The sequence below is a fragment of the Urocitellus parryii genome, chromosome 2 (genome assembly GCF_045843805.1).
Source record: "Urocitellus parryii isolate mUroPar1 chromosome 2, mUroPar1.hap1, whole genome shotgun sequence".
Classification (NCBI taxonomy): domain Eukaryota; kingdom Metazoa; phylum Chordata; class Mammalia; order Rodentia; family Sciuridae; genus Urocitellus; species Urocitellus parryii.
The window spans coordinates 98,826,461-98,851,055 of record NC_135532.1 but is presented as its reverse complement, the minus strand read 5'-3'; the positions used below and the strand labels follow the sequence as shown (position 1 = coordinate 98,851,055).

The window sequence follows — 24,595 nt, the reverse complement described above, 5'->3', positions numbered from 1 at the left end:
AAGGGCTTTGGAGAGAAAATTTAGAGGGAGGGGTGGTGAAGGGGGTGAAGAGGGACAGGACTTTGCACAAGGACAAAGAGAAGAAGGCTCTGACTTGGATCCTCTTGTCTTGGAAGTAGCACTGGAATTTCCATCTCAATGTCCAGGGATCTTCCTGTAGTTTGCTTCCTGCCCCAGATTCTGGTAGGCTTCCGGTTCCCATAACCTGTCAAAGGGAGTGTTCAGGGGAGGCTGGAAAGGGGAATTTCACAACTAGCCATCTTCTTTTGATGTTGCCATCCAGGCCCTGAAGCCCCTCCCCCACCAATCAACCATTTGGAAAGTGAGAGGGACCGGGTTCCTTCTCAGCTCCATGGAAGCGGGCTGCTAAGGGAACGGGGTTCCTTCCCCCTAAGAACCCCTTAATATTTCTGTCAGGTGCAGTGAGATGCAGCTGCAGGGCCAGACTGAATTTCTATCACAGGCACAGACCCAGGCTAAGGAAGAATGAGGGTGTGATTGCCTGGATCTCTTGCAAATCCCCATACACACCTATGATACACCACGCCCCTGTGGACCGCCCTCTGCAGGGCAGAGGCCTGAAGCCTGTCTTGGTCTGAGAACTGGGTCACTTCTGCATCTTTCCTGGGCAGGATTCCAGACAAAGCCAGCCACACAGTCACCTGGGAAGAATCATTACCCGCGGATTGGGAAGGGGGAGGTGGGGGGAGGGGCAAGGCAGGCCTAGAGACGTGGATGAGGAAGAAAACCCTTGTCTCTCTTCTCCTGTCAGCAAAGATTTATATGGAAGCAGCCTGGCCAGCCAGTGCCCACCTATGAGTAACTGCTTCAGGCACATTTGAGCACACACATACTTCAGGCGCACATACACACACACACACACACACACACACACACAGTTTTTAGAAGGGCTTTATTAAAAATTAACAATGTCCTTGGCTATTGAGCTTGCAAAATTTCCTTGTCCCTGGTTCCCTCCAGCAAAGTCTGGGAATTGGAAACTCCATGCTGAGGGGAGGAAGGGAGGGCCCAGTCAGTGGTAGTGATCAGCGCAGACTCTCCTGGGGGTCTGGAACTGTCATCCCTTCACTCAACCACTCTGAAGAGCCAGGCATAGCTGCCAGCTCAGGCAGGTTCCACTGAGGCCCCTGGCCCTGCCCTGCTTGAGAGACCCTTCCCTCCTTCTTCTTGCAGAAAGGAGAAAAAAAAAAAAAAAAGAAAACGTTTTTCTTCTTTTAGAAAGTTTACAAATTTGTAAAGAAAGTTTACAAATTTATCCATTCAAGTGTTGGGATCCCCCTACTCCTCCTGTCTCTCTGGGTCCATCTTGGTCTGCAGCAAGCTTGCCCCCCACTCTAAGAGGTACCTCCTTAACCCCAGCTGCCCTGAACTGACCCCTTTCTGCAACCATTTGAGGAACATTTGTTAAGCATTTTGTTAGGTGTCCCCCCCCCCAAAAAAAAAAAGCCCCGGAAAGACAGGACTGTCCCATGTGGCCTTTGTCCTGGTTTTGCAACCCCAGAGTGCACATACCCACACCCACTCTCATTCATACCTCCACCAAGTGTTTCCAAGAAGAATGCTATCCACAAGGCCCTCGAGGCCTCCTGGGAACCCCTTGTCTCTTCCCTCTCCTCTATAAAATTCCTATCTACTGTGTCTAGTTAAGAGAGCCATATAGTGGCCATAGCTTCTCTTTGTTAGCTTGCCATAAATGACCCATTTTCTCATTTGTCTCAGATCCAATCACTATTTGAAAGGCAATATTTGGCTTCCAAATAAACCACACACACACACACACACACACACACACACACACACACACACTACACACACTTTTTTAAAGGAGGGCTTTACTAAAAATTAAGAATGTCCTTGGCTTTCCTATCCTCTACTATCCCCCCTCCCCTCCCCTCCCCTCCCATCTTCTCTCCCTACCCCATCTACTGTAATTCATTTCTCTCTCTCTTTTTTTTTTTCCCCTTTCCCCTCACTTCCTCTTATATGTAATACAACATACACTAGTATGGCAGTAGGTAAAAAAGTGGATATGTAACCGATGTGAATCTGCAATATGTATATAGGGTAAAAATGGGAGTTCATAATCCTCTTGAATCAAATGTATGAAATATGATATGTCAAGAACTTTGTAATGTTTTGAACAACTAATAATAAAAAAATAAAAAAAATTCTCTCTCTCTAAAAAAAAAAGTAAATAAAGTATCTTGAAATTAAAAAAAAAAAAAAAAGTATGTCCTTGGCTATTGAGCTTGCAAAGTTTCCTTGTCCCTGGTTCCCTCCAGAAAAGTCTAGGAATTACAAACCCCATGCTGAGGGGAGGAGGGGAGGGCCCAGCCAGAGATAGTGATCAGCCCAGACCCTCCTGGTGTTCTGAGACTGTCATCCCTCCACCCCACCCTCATCTCATGAACCTACGGAGAGGCCCAGTGTGGTCAGGACTCAGGACTGGCCCGAGGAGCTGTGGAGGTAGGGAGGAAGGTGCATGTGACCCTATCAGAACAGGCTTTGGGAAGAAGGTGTTCTCCACCTCACAGCCTGGTGGCTATATAGGGGAGGAAGGGGCTGGGGGCAAAGAAGTTTCCCTGTAGATGAGAAAGAGCAGGAGTCAAAGAAGTAGGCACAAGAAAGAGTGCCTGGCCAGCAGGGGTGTGGAAAGAGGTGAAAGAAGAAAGAAGAGACTGGAACAGGGAGAGGGCAGGTGGAGAGAGAAGTCTCAGGGCTTGCCCTGTTCATCTAATGAATCCTGATTCAGGTGAGCAAAGAAGGGAGATGGCTTCATCAATGACTCTCTGTGGGACCCTAGGTAAGATGTTTAACCTCCCTGGGCCTTGGTTTCCTCATTTATGACAAGAATGATAAACGAACTTGCATGGTGACATGGGAGGGCAGAATGATGACAGTGAAAAGCCGGTGGCGGCATGCTTAAAGGGGCGCCGATTACTACCTTAGAAGAGTTGGGCAGAATGCTAGACAGAGGGTGATTCATTTGGGTAGGTGGCTCGGATTCACCGGATTTCTCAACCCAGATTCACACTTCCTGGGGAGACTGGTCTTAAGAACTGGCGAAGGTGTTTGTAAACAATAAAAGTGCAATTCAAAGGTTGCCGCTGGGGTGAAAACAGAGGGGGTGAGGGGAGAGGCTCGCCACTGGAAACAGAATCATCTCTTTGCTCCGGTACGGTCCAAATGGACTGGATGTGGACGTCTTTGAGGCCTAATCCCCCAAAACAACGCTCGGAGCACCCCTCCCTCAGCATCCCCGGGATTCGGGGTGCACAGCCCAGCGTGGCTTCCAGTCGAAGGCTTTAGGGATGACGGCTGAGCAAGACGGGGAAGAAGTGGGGGCGTGATGGGCCGAGTTGGATTAAATCGTCCCCAGCAGCTCAGACGGCGGAGCAGGAGGAGAGGACCGAGCGCGGCGGCGGGGGGCCTGGGCGGCGGGGGAGCGGAGCTCAGCGGCCAGCCCTGCGCCCAGCCCTGCGCCCGGCCCGCAGCGCCGCCTCCCGGGAGGAAGGAGGGGGCCGGGCGGGGGAGCGGGAGGAGGCGGAGGGCGGAGGAGGGCGGCGCGCTGAGAGGTTATTTGTGGTTCGCTTTGATCCCGAGGGGGAACCTGAAACTCTCACATTCCTGGCATAGCAGCCGCCTCCAGCGCCGGCCGACCCTGGGGCTGCGCGCTGGAGCCCGACCGGCACAGAGCGTCGGCGCCACCGACGAGTGCGCACCTCCGCTGTGGAGCTGAGCGGAGTCGGGCTGGGACGTCTGTTCTGACCGCGGCGGGCACCAGCGGGTCTCAGCGGTAAGGAAGGCCGCTGGGTGCTTCCAGGGACTGCGTGGGGCCGGCCGATCGAGCCTGAGTCCGGGTGCAGCCCGGCCTTTTCCGGGACCCGGCGTCCTCAGGGCGCTCTTTCGAGGCAGCAGCAAAGCCCAAGTACACCTGGAGAGCGCTGCGCCGTGCGCTTTGGGCGGGTGGGAGGTCTCTTGAAGGTGCATGGATCCCTGGAGGCTGGAAAAGGGGGCAGACTCTGGGGAGCGCGGGGTCGGTATTTTGGTTGGGGGTCCAGTGAGGGGGGGCGCGGGAAGAGGTTGCAAGGTCCTCTTGGAAATCAAGGTTGCAGGGCCTTGGCAGCCGATTTGGTTAGGTGAGGGGGTACAGGTGTCTGCCCCCAACTAGCCCAAGAATTCCTCTTTGTCTTCCTTGGAAAATCCTCTTTGGAGCCACGAACTGGCTCTCACTTAGAAAGAATGCAGTCTGCTGTCCAGCCCGGTGACGTCAGCGCTGGAGTATTTGGAAAACAAAGAGGGCTGGGGAGGGAGGAAGGGAGGCGGACCCGCGACGCTTAAAGACCTCTCCTGGCTGCGGACTGCCCTCGCCCGCTCGCCCTAGGCTCTCGGGGCGGCTACCGGTGCTTGTGGTCCGCCTAGGGTCGGGGTAGGTTGGGAGCCCTGGTCGGGTGCGATCTGATTTAGAGACTGGCTTTGGTTCCTTTGGCGAGAGTGAAGCCAGGCAAAAGCTTGCAAACGCGTGCTTGCTTTCAAAGGAGGCTTGCCGAGAGCACAGCGCTCTAGCACCTCAGGGGTGCAAGGTTCGGGTAAGCTTTTAGGTATCTGAAAGGTTGTGCATCTTGGAGACAAATTGGCGATAAGAGGCCTCGGAGATTTTCCTTGCGTCCAGTCCTGGCACATTGTTGGCGCGCCTGGAATCTGTGGGGAAGGTTCTGCATTCCTTCTTGCCGCTCCCCGATCCTTCTCAACAGGAGTCAGCTCAGATAGTGATTAACTTAGGAAATGCCTCACTGGCGAAACCCCATGTGAACTGACTCCTGTTGGCTTGTTTTGCCTCTGGTAACTCTCTGTAGTCTTAAACATCCGGGGAGGAGGGTTGGGTGCCAGGAAGCATGGGTACCTAGGTGTCCTCCAGACTGGTCTCCCACTACCAGCTCTGGGCAGCTGGAATCCTGGGAGTGGGGGAGTGAATTGGGAATGGCTGTTCTGCCAAGCCCAAACAGACAAGGCACTGGAGCTAGTTTTGTGCTGGAGGAGAGGCTACATTCCCCCGTTGCCCTTCCACAGTACCTGTGGCAGTGCAGTTTGTTTGGTTTTCTCTGAATCCCAGTTTAGAGGTTTGTGTTGGAGGAGTCTGTGGAAAGGAAGCTGGGTGAGGGAGGCAGGCAGCCTTCCAGGCTAATGAGCCACTAGGAAGGAGCCCAGGCTTAGAAGGGAACACCTTCCTTGGATATGATCTCCCTAGATTTTGGGCTCAGTCTCCAGCCCCAGGTGGCTGTAACAAAGAGCTTCTCCCTCTCCAATTGGCCCAGGTAATTGTTACTGATGTCAACAAAGATATTGAGTGATCATCTCCTATGTCCCTAGAGGACCAATGGGGGCTTTTCCAAGGAGCAAATTGGGGGAAAAAAAATCAAAGACACCATGCCATTCTTTCTTAACCCTGACTCCCTTGCAGTAACTGTGAGCAGGTGAGCAACCTGCTAACCTTGCTGGGTAGCACCTTTTGGCTTTATCTCACCAAACCATTGTCCTATTGTTCTGTAGCCTCCCCCACCCCCATCCCTTATTCTCTGGTCTAGATGCGGGTTCTCCCTCTTCCTACCTTGTAGAACTACCAACAGACTGCCAAGGTCTTCTGTGACAAAGAGTCCAAGATTAATTTTATCAGCATCCCTTGATGAAGTAGAGCCTAGAGTCTATCCTAGGAGCTCTCTGATTCAGGAACAGTGAGGGCAGAGGGAAGGTGGCTGGGGGAGGATAGAGTGTAGTAGATTGTGACAAAGCTGGACTTATCATGTGTCAAAAACTAGGGCCCCTGTTTACTCCTAGCCTGGACAGCTCAGTGGTTGGATCCGTCTGGAGTTGTCCTTAAGAATGTTTGATGGGCCCCTGACTGCAGGAGCTGAGGTTCCTGCTAGATTACCCTGTGGGTTTCTGTTGTATTCTCTAGGCTTAGTAAGTCTTCATGAATATCATTACAATGATGACCTTGCCAAGGATTTACAGTGCTCTGGAAGCTCAGTAGTCAGTGCCTCTATTCACTCTCAACTCCCTGAGCAAGCAGTATTTGCTTTTTTAAAAAAAATATATATATAATTTTTTGGTTGTTGTTGAACACAATACCTTTATTTTATTTATTTAAATGTGATGCTGAGGATTGAACCTTGCACATGCCACATCCCCAGCCCCTCCCCCCTTTTAAAGGAAGAAACTGAGGCTCAGGGGTTAAGTGATTTGCTTTAATCCATAGGTGGCAGCGTTAGCACTTGGACCCAAGCTTTCATGAAACCTTCCCATCCCAGCCCTGTTCTTTACCATTGTGCTTTCAACCGGCTATAATGAAAAGCCCTCCCCTTTCTCACATGCTCCCACTGAATGCTCTTCTGTCTCTCTTGCCAGGTGCTCTGGGGCCAGGTGCCTGCTGGCCATTGTCTAGGCAGGTGTGTGCAAGCCAAAGAAACATGAGGACGCTGGAAGATTCCTCAGGGACAGTCTTGCACCGCCTCATCCAGGAGCAGCTGCGCTACGGCAACCTGGCGGAGACACGCACGCTGCTGGCCATCCAACAGCAGGCCCTGCGGGGTGGGGCCGCAGCTGGGGGCTCCCTGGAGATCTTGGCACCTGAGGACAATCAGGGGCTCCAGCAGGCCACTAGGCAAGAGCCCCAGGGCCAGGAGCACCAGGGTGGTGAGACCCACCTGGCAGAGAACACCTTCTACCGGCTGTGCTCACAGCCCAGCAAGGGCGAAGAGCTGCCCACCTATGAGGAGGCCAAAGCCCACTCTCAGTACTATGCAGCCCAGCAGGCAGGGTCTCGCCCGCAGGTCGGGGACCGGGATCCTCGCGGGGCCCCAGGAGGCACCCGGCGGCAGGATGAAGCTCTGCGGGAGCTGCGGCATGGGCATGTGCGCTCCCTGAGTGAAAGGCTCCTGCAGCTGTCCCTGGAGAGAAACGGAGCCCGGGCCCCCAGCCACATGAGCTCCTCCCACAGCTTCCCACAGCTGGCGCGCAGCCAGCAGGGCCCCCCACCCAGGGGCTCCCCTGCTGAGGGCCCAGAGCCCCGTGGGCCCCCACCTCAGTACCCACATGTTGTACTGGCCCACGAGACCACTGCTGTCACTGACCCGAGGTATCGCGCCCGCAACAGCCCACACTTTCAGCATGCGGAAGTCAGGTAACAACCCCCATCGTGCTCTTTCAAATCTTGGCTTTCTTCCAGGGTACTCTCCAAGGCTGGAGAGTCTCAAGATCACACCTTGGGTCTGAGCTTCCCCACCCACCCCAGTTCCTGATCTAATCCCTCCTTCTTGAGAAGGGAGAGCCAGTGGCTGAAGGAAAAGGGAACTTAGCCAAGGTCACATAAGAAGTTCAGAGGAGCATTGCCTAGACTTAGAGGTAGACACCTGCTTAGTTGTAACCTTCAAGTAAGTAGGGTTCCCAGAGGATTTGAATTGTAGCAGAGGTTAAAGGTGAGATTTCAGAATCTCCCAAAGACAGAGAATGGCAATCATTGCCGAACTCTCCCCAAGTGAAGCAGAAAGGTGAGACCTCCCCTGAAGGTGTTTTATATACATATTTTTGGTAGTGCTGGGGAATAGAACCCAGGGCCTTGTGCATGCAAGGCAAGCGCTGTACCAACTGAACTATATCCCCACCCCTAGAAGGTGTTTTAAAAACATGCTTGCTATGATTATTGGGAGGGGCTCCTAATGAGATTATAAGAACCAGGTGGCCACCTTGTCAGCTGTCCTGTCTCTGCTCTTCATTTCATTTGAGTGTGAAGAGAAACCATTAGAGGATGTGATTTATCTTAAAAAGGCACATACATGGGTGATAAATGGCTGTGTGGAGAGTGGAGGCAGGAAGCCCGATGACTGCAGAAATACAGGTTTTAGATAGAAGGCTCTTCCATGGTCATCTCACTTGGTCCTGAGAAGCCAGCCATCACTCCTGCATCTCTACCCAGAAGGGTCCAGGAACCCCCACCAGAGATGCCCCATGGATTAGTAACTTTCTTCCTCTTGGTGGCTGAAGGTCAAAGTCTGGTTCTCTTCATTCTTGCTGAGTCTTCATTTAGTCACCCCCTTTCCCACCATTTGGTCTTTCCTGGGAAAGATGCCTTTCCTTGCTCTCGAGAAATGAGTGACGTGATGTTGCTGGTATGGAGGAACCAGAGGATGGAGTCTCTTGGTTTCTCTCCAGCCTCCACCCCATCCAGACTCCCACCTTATCTCCCTTCTCAGGACCGATCAGGAAGAGTTATCGGAAGCTGAGTCTGAGGTTTCTTCTTTTGGACCAGCCCTATTGAACCCCTGTCAGGAAAAGATAATATCTTGGGCAAGGAAATTGACTATTTGCAGGAGAACAAAAAGACATGGGGTGGGGAGGGGGGGACAAGGGGCAGGGAATGCAAGTGTGAAGGCTATTCTTTCTTGGAGCTAAGTCATCTCCAAAGAATGTGTCTACCCTGCCTGGTGCAGAGGGCAGCAAGCTCTGAAGCCACCTTGAGAACTAGCCACATGTAGCAGAGAGAGTTTGGACTTCACAGGGGAGACCTTCTGGCCAGTTCTCACTGGAAGCCCGACTTTAAGTAGTCAGAGAAACATGCCCACTGCCCTCTCTTTTGTAGCTGATCAGATGAAGACTATTTCTTGGGAGCTGGGTCAGGAATTTTAGCCGAGGGAGAGTCACAGGCTTGAGGGCTGAGGAGATGGACCTGGAGTGGATTTCAGGGCTTCTGGAATTTGGAAAAGTCTTTGTGCAACTGAAGTAGTTGTGACAGTGGGAATCCTAAAGCTCTGGAAAGACCCTCTGGCTTTTTGTTCCTCCCCTCAACATGCAGCCCTGAGGTTGATGTTACACCAGTGCCAGGAGCCTGTAGAGCATTGTCCCCTGAACTCACCCACCATACTAGTCCAGAGAGGGCCCCTCATTCTTTAAATTGAGTGAGCTGAGGTCCCCATTAAGGAGAGGTGGGAATGAACTTCCATTATGGGAGTACCAGCCCCCTGCTAGGCCTTACCTGTGGGCCTGGAGACCTTTGTGATGGAATGGCAATGCCATGGGGTAGAGGCACTTGCCAAGGGTCAAATGGCAGGAGCTGTGATTTGAACATCTATTCGTCAGACTCTTATCCTGCAATCTGTCTTGTCTAACCATTAACTGGAGTCTTCTAAAAATGTTTTCAGTGTTTGCGGGGGTGGTATTACAGGCCCTGAAACAGAAAACTTGAATGTGCTGCTTTGGTAGTCCTGAAAGGGGCAGCTTATAACAAACACAGAGTAGCTGCTGGGGACCCACCACCAAGTGGCCCCAGGGTCTGAAAGGCTATGTGCTCAGTCATGATCATGGTGGCCTCCAGACCTCAAAAGAACCTTGTATAGATTAGGAGGATCTAGGCTGCATTTTTTAAATATATTTATTTATTTTTTTTTTAGTTTTTCGGCGGACACAACATCTTTGTTTGTATGTGGTGCTGAGGATTGAACCCGGGCCGCATACATGCCAGGCGAGCGCGCTACCACTTGAGCCACATCCCCAGCCCTAGGCTGCATTTTTTAATGGTGCCTCACTTAAGCACTGGTTGCTTAGGAGGCCCAGGATTGCTTAGGCTGATCCCCAAAGCCCTGACCTCAGTGAGGCAGGACGCAAAGCACCATCCTCCATTAATCCCTCCAGCCCTCTTCTTTGGCTCTTGAGAGTTCAGGCAGACATCATTTGGAAAAAGCCTTCCCCACTGTTTTCTGCTAACCCTGGGAGGCTGTGTAACAATCAGCAGCCATATTGGTCATTTATTAATATAGGTATAGTCTCTGAGCATCATCTCTTCTGTTTCCCCAGGATCCTGCAGGCCCAGGTACCTCCTGTGTTCCTCCAGCAGCAGCAACAGCAGTACCAGTACCTGCAGCAGCCCCAGGAGCACTCCCCGCCCCCACCCCCTCATCCAGCCACCCTTGGTCATGGACCCTTGGGCTCCGCCAATCCACCTGGGGTGGGAGGACCAGCGAGTGCCCAAGCCTCGTCAGCCACCTCGGGCAGTGCCCACCTTGCCCAGATGGAGGCCCTGCTGAGGGAGAATGCCAGGTTACAGAGGGATAACGAGAGGCTACAGAGGGAGCTGGAGAGCTCAGCAGAGAAGGCAGGCCGCATTGAGAAGGTAGGCCCTGCCAGGGACCCTGGGGGTCTGGCTGGGGAGTGGGCAGTGCAAAGGGAGATGGGATCCTGAAAGCCTGGGTCTGGCTGGACTTCTCTCCACCCTTCCATTCCCCCACCCCCTTCATGCACCCTCCCAAGCTGACTCCAGACAGCTGGGCAACAGCCGAGAGGCCTACAGGCCTGGAGCATGAGCAGTTGCTGGCCAGTGGCAGTTAGAAAGAGCTCATTCACCAGCCCCCTGCACCCTTGCCCTGCACACACCCCTCCCGCAGACACCTCCCACAGAGAGCCCTTTGTGTCCCCCACACAACAGCCAGTCTGTTCTAGGCCAAAGAGAAAACCCCTCCTCTTGGGAAAAAAAGCCACTTGTTGGCATGGCAAGCCAGCTAGGAACACGTGCGGGACCTGTGGCAGCCAAGTGGGAGGGGCAGCCGGGCCTAGGCTAGCCTTTGGCTTGGATGGGGCCACTTCAGGGGCAGATATTCTAGACAGAGGCAGCTCAGGCTCTGGTCTTTAGTGGAGGTTTACTACTGTGCACCAAAGTTCGGTTTTAACGGATAGCCTCAGGCTCTCATGATTGTCCTTCGGTGTCCTGTTGATCCACCCAGAACATGCCCGCTCCTGACCCTTTGCTCAGAAAAATGCTTCTTATTGAATGATGGGCACAGAAAAGCTGGGTTCATTCAGCCTCTGGTCCTTGGGGCAGCAGATGGGACCCTACTGTAGTCCCAGTAGTCTGGTCCACCTCGGGAGGCTGCAGGCTTCTGACCAACCCACTGGAACCATCTGGAGCTCCTATTCTTTGCCCTCTCATCTCTCCCCTTTTCTAATGGAAAGTGCTGCCAATCTCCAGCCTGGGATCTCTCCTGGGATCCCTCCCCTTCCTTCAGCTTGCTGTCTGTCCCTTGCAGCTGGAGAGTGAGATCCAGCAGCTCTCAGAGGCTCACGAGAGTCTGACAAGGGCCTCTTCCAAGCGTGAGGCCCTGGAGAAGACCATGAGGAACAAGATGGACAGTGAAATGAGGCGGCTACAGGATTTCAACCGTGATCTTAGAGGTGAGGGCTGGGGAGAGTCTTTGGGCCTTCTGCGCCAGGGGAGTCTTCATAATCTCTGTTCTCTGCAAACATAAGTGCCAGTCTGAGACTCTTGGGGAGCCACCCTTATGGAGAGATTCTTGTCTCTGTGTTCTGGGTTTTGGAATTCCTTATGGAGTTCTCACCATATGGCCCAGATCATGACCTCTGAGAGGGTACTCCCTTCTTATTGGGACCTGAGCTGAGCTGGAACTGTGAACAGTGAGCTACAGCAGGTCCTTATGAGCCCATTTCCAGCCCAGAGGATGCAGCCTCACAGATAAAAAGAACCCCAGGGAAAACCCAAAGCACACAGCATCACCTAACACCGAAACATCTTTCTTTCTCTTAAAATAGAGAGATTGGAGTCTGCAAACCGCCGCCTGGCGAGCAAGACACAGGAGGCCCAAGCCGGCAGTCAGGACATGGTGGCCAAGCTGCTTGCTCAGAGTAAGTAGTGGTCTCCCTAAGAAGCCTAACCACTATGCAGGCAATAGCACCACTGATCTCTTGGATGGAGAGTACTTGCAAAGCAGTACTTTGGGCACAAGTTTATTAAATGGCTACTATATGCCCAACGCTAAACGAATGGGAGAGAGGGTGGCTTCCATAGAAGAAGAAGATCTGGATCTGTTTATTGGGAAGGACAAGAGGGAAGTTGTGGTTTGCTGAGCTATGGTATTGACCATCATTGCAGTGTTGGTCAGCATTTGCGGGTGCATTGGGCAGTAGGGGATACAGGATTGCCCTGGTCACAGTAGGATGAAGAAGAATGAACAGTCTGAGGTTTTCAGGGAGTCCCAGGTAGCAGAAAGTTTGGGAGTGCTTGATGGGATTGAGAAGCTGGGGAGGATGGTGGAGAGCCATCCATAGCAAGGCAGCCAAACAGTCTAAAGGGGTTCTGGAGGCTTCTCTGTAAAGGAGGAGGGCCGTGCATCCTTGAATGATGAATTCATTGACTATCCCATCCATCCCTTCATTCATTCATTTGTTCATTAGCAGAACTGGGCTAAGCCCCTGACAGGTGTTTAGCAGAGAGAAGCCATGAGCTTAACTGAGGAACAGATTCCCATACATTCAGAAGTGTTCATGATTCAGGAGACTGATCAGGAGATCCCTGGATCAGGAGGCCTAACTGGCAGGGGGGGGGGCGCTTCTGGGGATCTCAGGGGTGGAATAGAGAGCCAGAGGTGAAGAAGCCATTAGATAACTCCCCTGGAAGTGCCTGGAGAAGCCACTGAAGGCATCAAGGGTTTGAGGAGGTTGAGGCAGGCCAGGCTACACCTGCCCCTATAGGTAGGCAAAGTGATAGGCAGGCAAAGTGAGGTGGCAATGGCTGCCTCTCTCTAGAGAGGAGTGGAGGGAGAAAAGGAAGAGGAGGTTGCCCTTGGGAGAGTATCCATGGCAGGGCCAGGCAGATGAGGGGTGCCCTGTAGGGAAGGGAGGGCTGGCTTTTGGGGCCTGGCTCAGCCAAAGAAAGGCCAGTTTCTGGAAGCCTGTAAAGGAGGAGGGTGGGGGGAGGCAGGCAGGAGGCGTTTCCGCTCCCCAGGGAGCTGGGGAGCCAGGCTGTTCTTGGCTTCTCACTGGAGCCATTAATCTCACAGCAGCGGGTGACCTGGATGCCTGGCATTCCAGAGCCACTGGGCTGTTCCGCTCCTGGCTGCCCCCACCCCCTGCATGGCCCTTGGAGGCAGGGCGATCACAAAGGGAGAAAAAGGAAACTGGAAAGGGGGGGTGGGGGTACCTAGCAGGCACTTCTACATCTCCTGGCCAGGCTGCATGGAGGCCCGGGAGCTGGCCTCCAAGGTCCAGCCTTCCACCTCCATCAGGAACCTTAAAGATTGTGATGGGCTGAAAGGGCACAGGCAGCTTTTCTTGGCCCACAATAGGCATTTACCAGAGCCGCAGGGCCAGCGGAGTTCTCAGGGAAGATGGCTCTGGTTGACCTTTTTGGCAATCAGACAGCACTAGTACAAAAATGTGGCCATTGCCATTTCCAACGGCTTTTACCCACAAGCAAGCTGTGGAGCTGACAGCTCTGTCCCTCTGACCCCTCTGATGAGGCCCTGCCCTCCCGCCAGCTCTGCCTCTTGGGCATCTGCCTCTGGCTCTTACAGGTTCTCAGACTGAAGGTGGGATGGACTTCTACATCCTAGTCAAACTAAGGCAGGTCTTGTGTGAACCCTAAGTAACAGGGCTCTGTGGACCCAAACAGAAAGGGGTACTGCCCCAGTCCACTGTGCCTGACCCCACCCAACCCACTCACTGGGTGTTAAAGAGTATGGATAGTTCAATTTCAGTTTTTTTTTTTTTTCTTTCTAAGCCAAAGAATGAGACCAGTCAGCCTGGGCCCAGTCTTCAAAATTCTATAGTGAACCAGGAGCTGACCTGGGTTGACTCTGTCGCCTTCCTCTCCTCCTGCGGGCCCTGAGTCGATGGATCTTCCCTTCCGCTTGCCAGGGGTACTGAGGGTCTGATATGACAAGTCCTTAGTCACACATGTCTAAAGTTTAAAATGAGTTAAGATGAAACCTTCAGTTTCTCCATCTTACTAGCTCCATTTCAAGTGCTCGATAGCCACATGTGGCCTAGTGGTCACTGCTTTGGACAGCACAATATAGAATAATTCCATGATAGCAAAAAATGGACAGCACAATATAGAATAATTCCATGATAGCAAATAATTCCATGATAGCAAAAAATCTATTCCAGAGATAGTGCCTTTGGGTTTATTAGGCAGGCCCCATGGTCCCATCCACCTCCTGCTCTTCAGTAAAGTAAGAAGAGCCCATTTCTTGGGGACCAGCCTGAGACTCCCAAGCAGCGGGTGCACAGAAGTGGATTTAAGCCCAGAACATTGGCTAGAGGACTCTGATCTGGCCCAGGCCTCAGTCAGCATTAAAAGTCAGGATAGCTGGAACCACAGACACCAATCTTTCAACCAGAGACATTTGCAGTGTGCTGCAAGAGTTTGTGTTCCTTGGCCAAAATCTAGGTCCCCAGACCATGGGAGGAAATGTGGTACTAAACAGGAGAGACCTGGATCTGCAGAAGATGTAGGGGCCCATTGTAGGGGCAAATACCTCACACCACAGCCTGGGCTTTTGGAGCCAGACCAGCCTGGATTCCCATCTGGCAGCCCCAGTCCCGCTCCTCTGTTTTTCCCCCTCTAGGTTGGGGAAGAAACTTGTCCTGCTCAAAGAATTTAGTGAAATGAGACACCTGCATGCCTGGCTCATGGGGTGGCAGATAGTGGTTCTCTTGTCTCTTTCTTAATTCTCCCTCCTGAATGATGATGATGTCACCGTCCCCCAGAGCCTTCATTTTCTCACCTATAAAAGGACATCATAGGCATCCCAGTTCCTACCACCAGTCCGCAAGTTACCATAAGGCTCAAGGGAAATTGTGAATTGTGGCATCTGGCACAGGTGCAGTGTTTGGGGCTGTCCCAGTAGAAAGGTAGTATAGCCTATTTGCTCCTGCAGGGGTCCTGGAGCCAGGCTCTGTCATTTACTCCTGACTTCATCTGAGCCTCAGTTTCCTCCTGTGAAATGGGTTCATCACAGAACCTACCTCCTTGGGACTGTCAAGAGAGTGGGGCCAGCCAGGGTGGTTGCCATCACTGACTAAGCCCCCTCTTTCTCCCTGCAGGCTACGAGCAGCAACAGGAGCAAGAGAAGCTGGAGAGGGAGATGGCGTTGCTGCGCGGTGCCATCGAGGACCAGCGGCGGCGTGCAGAGCTACTGGAACAGGCTCTAGGCAATGCTCAGGGTCGTGCAGCGCGTGCTGAGGAGGAGCTGCGCAAGAAGCAGGCCTATGTGGAGAAGGTGGAGCGGCTACAGCAGGCGCTTGGGCAACTGCAAGCGGCCTGCGAGAAGCGGGAGCAGCTGGAACTGCGTCTGCGGACTCGCCTGGAGCAGGAACTCAAGGCCCTGCGTGCACAGCAGGTGAGCCGGGAAGCCATGCAGGGGGCAGAGTTAAGGCAGCATCTGAGGAAGCCTCAGCCTCCTGGGAACGCACCGGTGTCTGATCCGTGTACCCCCTTTACCCAGTGGCCACTCACTCAAGTAGCAGAGGCTCTGCTACTTGGCCTGAGTCCAAGCATGGGCAACTCTTCTTTTTTTAGTACTGGGGATTGAACTTGGGTAGTTCACCTTTGAGCCCCATCCTCAGCCCCTTTTTTTGTATTTTATTTAGAGACAGGGTCTCACTGAGTTGCTTAGGACCTTGCTAAGAGTTTGGCTTTGAAATCCTGATCCTCCTGCCTCAGCTTCCCAACCTGTTGGGATTATCATCCTGTGCCACCATGCCTGGCTAGGGGGAATTTTTTATGTTTTATTTTGAGACAGGGTCTAAGCTGCTTAGGGTCTCATTAAGTGGCCAAGGCTGGCTTTGAATTATAACCCTCCTGTCTCAGCCTCCCTAGCTGATGGGATTACACCCATGGGCCACCACATCTGGCCAGTATGATTATTGATAGCCGTCCTGATCCTACTAGTTTAGAGAGTCATTTATATGGTCCTTGGCCACAGGATTCAGGGGTAGGATGTGGGGATCTGTGCTGCCTCTCACTGGGCACAGCAGCATGGAGAGTCTGTGTTGTATGAGGCTAAACAAACACGTGGGAGTAGTAGGCATCTGTGTGAGGATGAGGAGCTACTGCACCACAACTCCCACCCTTGACCTCAGTGCATCTTTCTCTGTAGAGACAGACGGGCACCCACAGTAGTGGTGGCAGCAGTGGTGGTTCCCCAGAGCTCAGTGCCCTGCGACTCTCAGAACAGCTGCGGGAGAAGGAGGAACAGATCCTGGCGCTGGAGGCCGACATGACCAAGTGGGAGCAGAAGTATTTGGAGGAACGTGCCATGAGGCAGTTTGCCATGGACGCTGCTGCCACCGCAGCTGCCCAGAGGGACACTACTCTCATCCGACACTCCCCCCAGCCCTCGCCCAGCAGTAGCTTCAATGAGGGCCTGCTCACAGGTGGCCACAGACATCAGGAGATGGAAAGCAGGTTCGACATGGCAGGCCAGGCTCAGGCCCTGTGGTGTGAGTGGGGTGGCTGAATCTGCCCTGTCCTTGATCCCTGGTAAATAGGCCTCTGTCCCCACTCAGCTCAGTGGGCCCTCCTATTTCTAAGCTGACTCTATATTTGACTAACTTCTTGGCCTTGGAGATGGTAGAGCCTTGGATGGTTCCAGGTTCTAAGCTTCTCCACCTTCTCTGGGGCTTTGCCCTTCAGGACAAGAGAGGGTCATATCATTGCTGCCTTCAGTGAGTCCAGACCCCCCCCCCCACACACACACACACACATGACAAGCTTTTGCCATGTGAGAAGCACTCAGAGCCTCACAAGCCTGGGCTTAGAGCGTCAAAATGCAGAGCTGTGGGGGCTGGGGATGTGGCTCAAGGGGTAGCGCGCTCGCCTGGCATGCGTATGGCCCAGGTTCGATCCTCAGCACCACATACCAACAAAGATGTTGTGTCCGCCGAGAACTAAAAAATAAATATTATAAATCTCCTCTCTCTCTCTCTCTCTCTCTCTCTCCTCTCTCACTCTCTCTTTAAAAAAAAAAAAATGCAGAGCTGTGCTGGCATCTGCAGCCTCACACCAGGTCCCTTATGCAAAAGAGAGGGTGCTCCCCCCTACCCTGTAGGCTGTAGGAGGGAGGCAGGCGCTGGGGCTGTGGATCTGATGAGGGTGCTTGGCCTTTCTCCCCTCAGGTTAAAAGTGCTCCACGCCCAGATCCTTGAGAAAGATGCAGTGATAAAGGTCCTTCAGCAGCGGTCCAGGAAAGACCCTGGCAAGGCCCCCCAGGGCTCCCTGCGGCCCGCCAAGTCAGTGCCATCTATCTTTGTGGCTGCAGCAGCAGGGACCCAGGGCTGGCAAGGGCTTTCATCAAGTGAGCGGCAAGCAGATGCCCCCACCCAGCTGACGATAGGTAAGAGGAGGCTCGTGGGGGTGGGGGTAGATGGAGATTTCTCAGGTTCATACACAAAGTACCAGACCTTTCCTCCCGGCACCAAGGATGAAAAGAGCCAGGCATAATAGAGTTTTCTGTGCAGATCCATCTTCTCTACAAACCCCTTCCACTCTTCCTAATCAGATACCACAGAAATTCTAGATTTATTCTGCAAAGGAAGGTTCTACCCTTCAAAACCATCTGTAGCCAACTCAGCCTGATGGTTACTCCCATTCACATTTAGTCTTATCAGAGTTATTGCAAATCGTGAGCAATCCGTACAGCCTTCAGTGTGTGGTAGGTTCTGTTCACTTGGGGTGTTTTTCATAGAGGCTACCTCTTATAAGCCAGGTAGTAACCATCCATCTCCTGCCTTTCCCCCAGACAGGGCACCGTCGGAGGAGACAGTAGCTACAGCTCCTCTCCCTGCCCATACCAAACATGGGAGCAGAGATGGAAGCACCCAGACTGATGGCCTGCCAGACAGCACCTCTACCTGCCTGGCACCAGAGCCCGATGGCCTGCTAGGGTGCAGCAGTGGCCAGAAGGCAACCTCTCTGGGTGAGCTGCGCATTTCTCCTTGGCTTTTGTGCTGGGTGGGGCTGAGGGTACACTTGGTATGAACTAGAACACCAAGGCCCTCTCTCCATACCCTTCCTGGTCATTACCTGTCCTCCATGGGGAGCCCTTCATAATGAGAGGTGAGGAGAGGCATCTGGCCCATCTCAGTGTGAACACCAGGGCTGTTGGCTAGGTGAGTCGAGGGATCAGAAGCCCTGATTCTAGACAGATCCAAATTCAGGAAGAAAGCAACAGAACAGAAAGCACTTTATCTCCTCCTTCATGGTTTTCCTGACATATTTCATTGCCAGTCTAAATAGCTAAGATAATGAAGCCTGGCAAGTTATCCTGAGGGCACTCTCAAGTTAGGAGACTGTTTAAAAAGAGTCCAGGAAGGAGAAACTTGAGAACATGCTTTTTTTTTTTTTTTTTCTTTTTTCTTTTTGGCTCCCCTTCTACATTAGCCTTTGCATATTTGCCTGTGCCTCATGATCTCAAAAAAAACCACAGGCATGGAAAGAATGCAGCAGCCTCCCTCCCGCAGGGCCCTCCATGACTCCCTCCAAGCCCTTCAACCAGTTCAAAGTTAGAAACAAAGGCAACTTCCCCATTGGAGGCTGGGGGTCTGGGCCAAGAGCTGAGAAACAACAGAGTGTTGTTCTAGGTTGGCCTGGTTATGGGCTGAGGGGCTGGAGGATCACAAGTTCAAAGCCCGCCTCAGCAACTTTGCAAGACCCTGTCTCAAAAATTAAAGTAGAAAAGGGCTGGGGATGTAGTATTTGCCTAGCATACATATGGCTCTGGTTAGATCCCCAGTGTTGCAAAAGGAGAGAAAAAAAAAAGTACCAGGAATTTAAAAGAGCAATCTGGTAACGTGTGCCTATGTTCTTGTCTCTCCCCAGACTCCATAGCAACATCCAGAGTCCAGGATTTGTCAGACATGGTGGAGATACTGATCTGAAGGAGGTGGTGCCTTGAGGACCCTCAACCTCGCCCTCTCCTCCCCTGCCCTTGGCCATTCCAGCAGCTCCTTCTTCAACTGCTGCTTCCCCACTTTCCCCAGCCAATGACCATCTGGTCCTGAGAGCTCAGGAAGGAGTGCTGCAGGGGAGAAGGGAGCTGAGAAGAGACCAGCTCCCTAGAAGACTGCTTCTTAGTCCATACTCCTCCCCTGCTCATGAAGAATAAGGATTCACCCTCTGCCTGCTGCCCAGGGCTAGCAGATGGGTAGCAACTAAGAGCCCAGAAAGGAACTAAGCCCACTCTGACCTGCCACTTGGCACTCAGGCAGGGAAGGAGAGGGGATGTGTTGGTTTCGGGGGCTGATTGCCCAGGGTAGCTGCCCATGGGCATCAGTGGGGCTGGTTCATGAATCAAGCCAGCCATGTTCTTTGGCTAAGTGTGGTCCCAGCCAACCTCATCTGCTCTCCAGTTCTTCACTGTCATCTTGGGATCACTGCACCTTGAGTCTTTGGGGGACTGTTGAGGATGTGAGTCCTGTGGAAGCCACAGTCTCGTCCCTCCTCAGTTAAGAATGGGTTGGGGTCATTTGAGTGGCCTGGGAGACAGTTTCCAGTTTGTAAATAATTCCCTTGCTTGTGGAACAGAGAAAATCGAGGCATGCTGGTTCCGATTTGTCTTCAGGGGTGGTGTTTCCCTGTCCCTGCTGCCACAGTTCCTGAAAACTTCTGACTGGCTTCCCAATTGTTATTCCTTCTCAAGTTCTTGGTCCATGGATTTTGATGCTGGTTGTTTCAATGGGACATTGGCTGCCTATGTCCTTCCATCTGGAGCCTTGTATCAAATGCCCCATGGGATCCCCACCATCAACCTGTTGAAATGGCTCCACAACTCCTGTCCCTGGGACATCCTGTCAGTTTGATTATAAATTGAGCCAGAGGAAATGAGCCACCACACATGGACAACTGCCATGCCACTTGTAGATGAAGGTGACCCACCCAGCACCAGTTCTCTGAGGAAGCTGGAGTTATCTTGTTCTCATACTGTTGTCTGTTCCCACCTGGAAGGATTGGGAGAGGATGTTGTGCTGTTGAAGACTAGTCAGTGAGCTACAAGATGTGACTTGACATGGAGCCTCCATCACAAAATGGCGCCCACGAGGCTGGCTCCTCACGTGACCCATGCGCAGCCCCCAGGCAGGGCCAGATACTTTGAAACTAGAGTGGCAGCCTGCAGCAGCAGAGATTTTTTGACTTTGGTCTTAAAAGTCCTCCAATTCAGTTCAGTAGTGATTGGTGGGTTTTAGCAGTTGCCTTTACTGTTTTCAGTTCTTGAATATTTGTCTTTTTTTTTTCCCCTTTCTTGTTTTTTAGTTCTGTATGTGTTTGTTTCATTTCCATGTTCCCCAAGTGATCTTTTTAAACATTTGCATTTGCTGGACAATTGCATATTTTTTTAATTCCCCAACCCCTGAAAAATACATTTGGTTCATGTGCATTGTTTACAAAGCAAAAAAAAGAAAAAGAGGAAAAAAAAAAACAACAACAAAAATATCATGAAAGGAAAAAAAAACAACTTAATATATTTTGGATTAATATTTGGTATTTCTTTTAAAGTATTTTTTGTGCTGTGAACATTTTCTGCCAAAGACCGTGATGTGTGTCTGTATGTTTAAGTTATCATAAATATTTAAATGTAAACATGGCTGTTTTGTTATGCCACCCTGTACCAGGATTGCTGCTGCATTCCACTGGGTGTAACAGTATTTTAATAAAAAAATTTATGAAGAGTGAAGTGTTTGAACTGAGGGAAGGAAACGGGGTAAGGATTTTATAGGGCCACCCATGTCAGGGTCCTATCTCTTCAAGAACCCAAGAGAAGTCCTAGGAATTCTGTGAAGTTGCTTTAAGAAGAGTTGGAATGAGGATGTGGTTGACTTTTCCAGAGGAAGTTCTTAGAGTGTTGGGAGGGGCTGAGCACAATGGCTCAGGCCAGTAATCCCAGCAGCTCGGGAAGCTGAGGCCAGAGAATCAAAGTCAGATCAAAGCCATCCTCAGCAATTTAGCGAGGCCTTAAGCAACTCACTGAGACCCTGTATTTAAATAAAATACAAAAAAGGACTGAGGATGGGGTTCAGTGATTGCGTTCCAATCCTCCATACAAAAAGAAAAAAAATATGTTGGAAGGGAAAGGAGACTGTCAGATGGTGGCTTCCCTGGGTAGCTTTGACCATACTATATAGTAGGAGTAGTACTCCACTGTGTCCAAAATTGCCATTCTTAACCCCACTCCTACCTTCCTTCCCATCCAAGTAACCAGGCACCATGCCTATTGTCTGCCTGGACACATGCAGAGGATGTTCATGTGTGTGGCATGTTCTTGGGCACCTCTTTCTTATGCTATAGCATCACTCACTCCCAATGCCCAGGAAAGTGTATTGCTTTGATTCAAAAAAAGACAACCATTCTCAATCTTTGGATTTCTTCCCAATGGTAGCAGCAGACAGAAAGCTGACCATCAGGCAGCCAGACAGGCTCTGAGACATGAAACAGCACCAGTTACCCCATGGCCATGGGTGAAGTATCCTCAGACAGGTATGGGGACTTTGTAGCCATGTTGATGAGTAACCAAACTGCTATCCTAGAGAAGGTGTCCCTATGCCAGCCTTCCTGCCCATGGGAATGGAGTTAAGCAAGTGGAAGAATTCAGAACCTCCAAAATTTTTCTAGGAACTTTGCAGATGACAACGGACCCTACCAAATGAGGTGATCACCCAACCCTCCAGCCTGCTTCCTGCCATCTGGGCAACATGGAGGGCTGCCTTGCTCTCTCCAAGCCCTGGACTGGGGTTTTGGCTGTGCAAATAGGTTTCTCACCTGAAAGGCAGCCTGAATGATTGGCTCCTGCACTAGTCCTCTGCTAACATTCTGTGTTCAAAACAAAATGGCAGGTCCTATGGCAGGGGGTTCCTACTCAACTCTATCTGCCACATGCACCCCCAAAAGCCCTGGACGGTGGGGGTTGCAGCTGAGACCCGGAGCAGTAAGCCCAGAGCACCGCCCCAACCCAGTACCTTTGGCCAGTGGCTTTTGAAGAGTTTGTGCCTTTTGTGGAATCTAGTCTGCTAGGAGCCACCTTCCTAGTTCCTTGAGTTATGATGAAATCCATCCCAAGGTACCCATACATGTTCAGGCATGTATACTATGTGTGCATACATGTGTCTGGCCACGTATCCCAGAGGAAGGTGCAAGGAGCACCATACTTTCTAGCTGGTGCCCTTACAAGGCACTGGAGCGCTTCATTCAGTTTGGATTGATCAGCTTGGAGAGGGAGCTGATTGGTGCACTTTGGAATATAGCCCAGTCAAACTCCAGAAGTGACAGAGCAATGGAGCAGCAGGCTGTGGTGGATTTGAACATACCCTAGGGAAAGAGGTGTTTGCCCCAGGTGTCTAGATATCTGTGGAGGAGTGAGGCCTTGGCCAGAACCTGGGCCCCTTGGAGGCCAAGCTCCTCTTTGAAGAGACTCTGTCCCTACCCAGTGCCAGGACCAACAGAGCTTGAGGGTGGGGGTGACTCAGGGGGGCAGCACACTGCCCCAGAACAGAAGAACAGCCCAGGAGTTATGAGAGGCTGCCCCAGCCTCTCATCTCTCACCTCCTAGTTAATTGTTAACTCTTCCTCTGGCTCAAGAATGTGCCAGGCTCAGAGAGCTTGATAAAAATGTGCCGAGATGGGGGCAGCCAATCGAGACCCAATCACCCCTAGATAACTAAAGCCACTTCACTGTCCCCAAGGACCCCACTGGACAGGAAACTTGTATGCAGTGTCACTGTCTTGTATCCTAGCCCAAGTGGGGAGTTTGCTGGAATGCAGTCTCCCCCAACAGCTCTTGCAGTGTGTAACAGAGCCCTCAGGAGGTAGACCAGAAACCCCAGCGACAAGCAGCGTGTTCATGGACACTCCATGCTTGAATCCAGTATGTGTGCTGAGTGCCACAGCAACTGAGCTCTCAGCGTCCTTTTTCAAAACAAGAAAGAAATCACATACCATGAAATTCTCCCTTTTGAAGTGTGCAAGTCTGGTATAGTATGTCACGGCAACCACTTTGAGCTAGTGGTCAACCATGGGTCAACATCAAATGCCCACTAGTGAGCCATATGGACACCATTAGCAGTGTTATTTGATCTGGTATGTTCACACTTGTCGGGCTGCTATTTCCCACACTTTGAACTTTCTGTAGCTGACCACTGCCTCCTTCCACCCCCCTGGGTCCGGCAGCTTGGCTGCATCTCCACAGGGCTGTAATGGGGAAACTGTGTGCTCTGAGTTGGAATCCTCTACCCTCTGTCCCCTGTGCCAGGGCATGGGTTCTAGCTGAGGCTTGGGAAGGACGCCCAGGAACCCTGAGTCCCAAAGTACCCAGTGTCTGCTGACTGTTTTCCAGAGTCAAAGAGGATCACCAGGGGTGGATCCAGGTCTGTGAGGCCTGAAGCTTATACTTGGGGGTAGATGAGGGGTCTTTGAGAAAAAGAGTACAAGCCAGATATGGTGGTACGCTCCTGTAATCTCAGCAACTCGGGAGGCTGAAGTAAGAGGATCACAAATTCAAGACCAGCCTCAGCAACTTTCTGAGGCCCTATAAGCAGCTTAGCAAGACCTTGTATCAAAATTAAAAATAAATAAATAAATAAAAATGGCTGGGGATGTGGCTCAGTGGTTAAGCACCCCTGGGTTCAATCCCTGGTACCAAAAAAAAAAAAAAAAAAAAGAATAAGTATGCAAAATGGTGAATATGAAATTAGATCCAAGTCAGGCACAGTAGCATGTGCCTATAATCTCAGCAACTTGGAGGCTGAGGCAGGAGGATCCTGCATTAGAGGCTACCCTCAGCAACCTAAGCAAGATCCTCAGCAACTTAAGGAGACCCAGTCTCAAGATAAAAAAAAAAAAAAAATAACAAGGACAGAAAGTGTAGCTCAGTAATAGAACTCCCCTGGCTTTAACCACCAATACTGGGGGGGGGAAATGGGTCTAGAGTCAGTTCAACAGAACACTCTAAGATCTAGCTTCATTAGCTTGGCAGTTTGATTAGCTTCACATTAACTTCATCTGCATCTGGGCACAGGGCATCCTGTCTCCCCAAGGGAATGAAGATCGGGAGGTGTCCACAGTGGTTGGCTTCTTCCTTTTTTTTTTTTTAAAGAAAGAGAGAGAGAGAGAGAGAGAGAGAGAGAGAGAGAGAGAGAGAGAGAGAATTTTAATATTTATTTTTTAGTATTTGGCGGACACAACATCCCTGTCTGTATATGGTGCTGAGGATCGAACCCGGGCCGCACGCATGCCAGGTGAGCCACATCTCCAGCCCAGGCTTCTTCCTTATCTCTCCCCAGGAAGCCCTGGTGCTGAAACTCCGTGAAACTACAGTTTTTTTCTCCTTGGGGCAAAAATACCTACAAAGGGGGCCCAAGGGCCTGGTGGGGAGTATGTCACCATGAAGCCTGAACAGCAGGGCTACCAGCTCACCAAGACGCAGGCCTAAGACTGGCCCACATCAGCACTGAGCCCTCACCCACCAAACAAACCTCCAGCCCTGGGGTGGGCACACAGGGCAGCCAGTTTCCACTCAATTGTAGTTCGAATACGTTTGGCTCTACTCTGAGGGCCTGTCAGCCTTTGATTCTGATCCAGCCAAATGACAAGATCTGTCCAAAGGCTGCTACCTGGGGACACATTCCAGATGGGTTGGGCAACAATGTGGCTGCTTCCCTGCTCTGGTTTCCCTCCTTTGCATCATTTTGGCCTTCTCTTCTAGCTCTGGAGGTCCCGCCCAGACTCTCCTCTGTGGCCTTGGCT

The 24,595-nt window shown here is 51.6% G+C and overlaps 1 protein-coding gene across 2 annotated transcripts; it reads left to right on the top strand.

The window, feature by feature from the left end:
• The first annotated feature begins 3,645 nt into the window (after positions 1-3,645).
• Amotl2 (angiomotin like 2) lies at positions 3,646-20,485 on the top strand. 2 transcript variants are annotated; one of them, XM_026383906.2, is made up of 10 exons: positions 3,646-3,817; positions 6,427-7,201; positions 9,868-10,183; positions 11,094-11,238; positions 11,614-11,706; positions 14,908-15,203; positions 15,963-16,270; positions 16,981-17,198; positions 17,604-17,780; positions 18,683-20,485. In XM_026383906.2, exons 2-10 carry the CDS (start codon positions 6,489-6,491, stop codon positions 18,739-18,741), a joined length of 2,325 nt encoding a protein of 774 aa, XP_026239691.1. In that variant the 5' UTR covers positions 3,646-3,817; positions 6,427-6,488; the 3' UTR covers positions 18,742-20,485. The 2 variants fall into 2 exon arrangements, with proteins under 2 accessions (XP_026239691.1, XP_026239693.1); XM_026383908.2 differs by lacking the exon at positions 17,604-17,780.
• Positions 20,486-24,595: the final 4,110 nt, after the last annotated feature.

Bases quoted from the DNA above. Each gene is read 5' to 3' on its own strand.
- Amotl2 (XM_026383906.2), top strand. From the start codon at position 6,489: ATGAGGACGCTGGAAGATTCCTCAGGGACAGTCTTGCACCGCCTCATC. The intron at 10,184-11,093 runs GTAGGCCCTGCC...TGTCCCTTGCAG, and splicing joins AGGCAGGCCGCATTGAGAAG to CTGGAGAGTGAGATCCAGCA. The intron at 16,271-16,980 runs GTTCGACATGGC...TTCTCCCCTCAG, and splicing joins CATCAGGAGATGGAAAGCAG to GTTAAAAGTGCTCCACGCCC.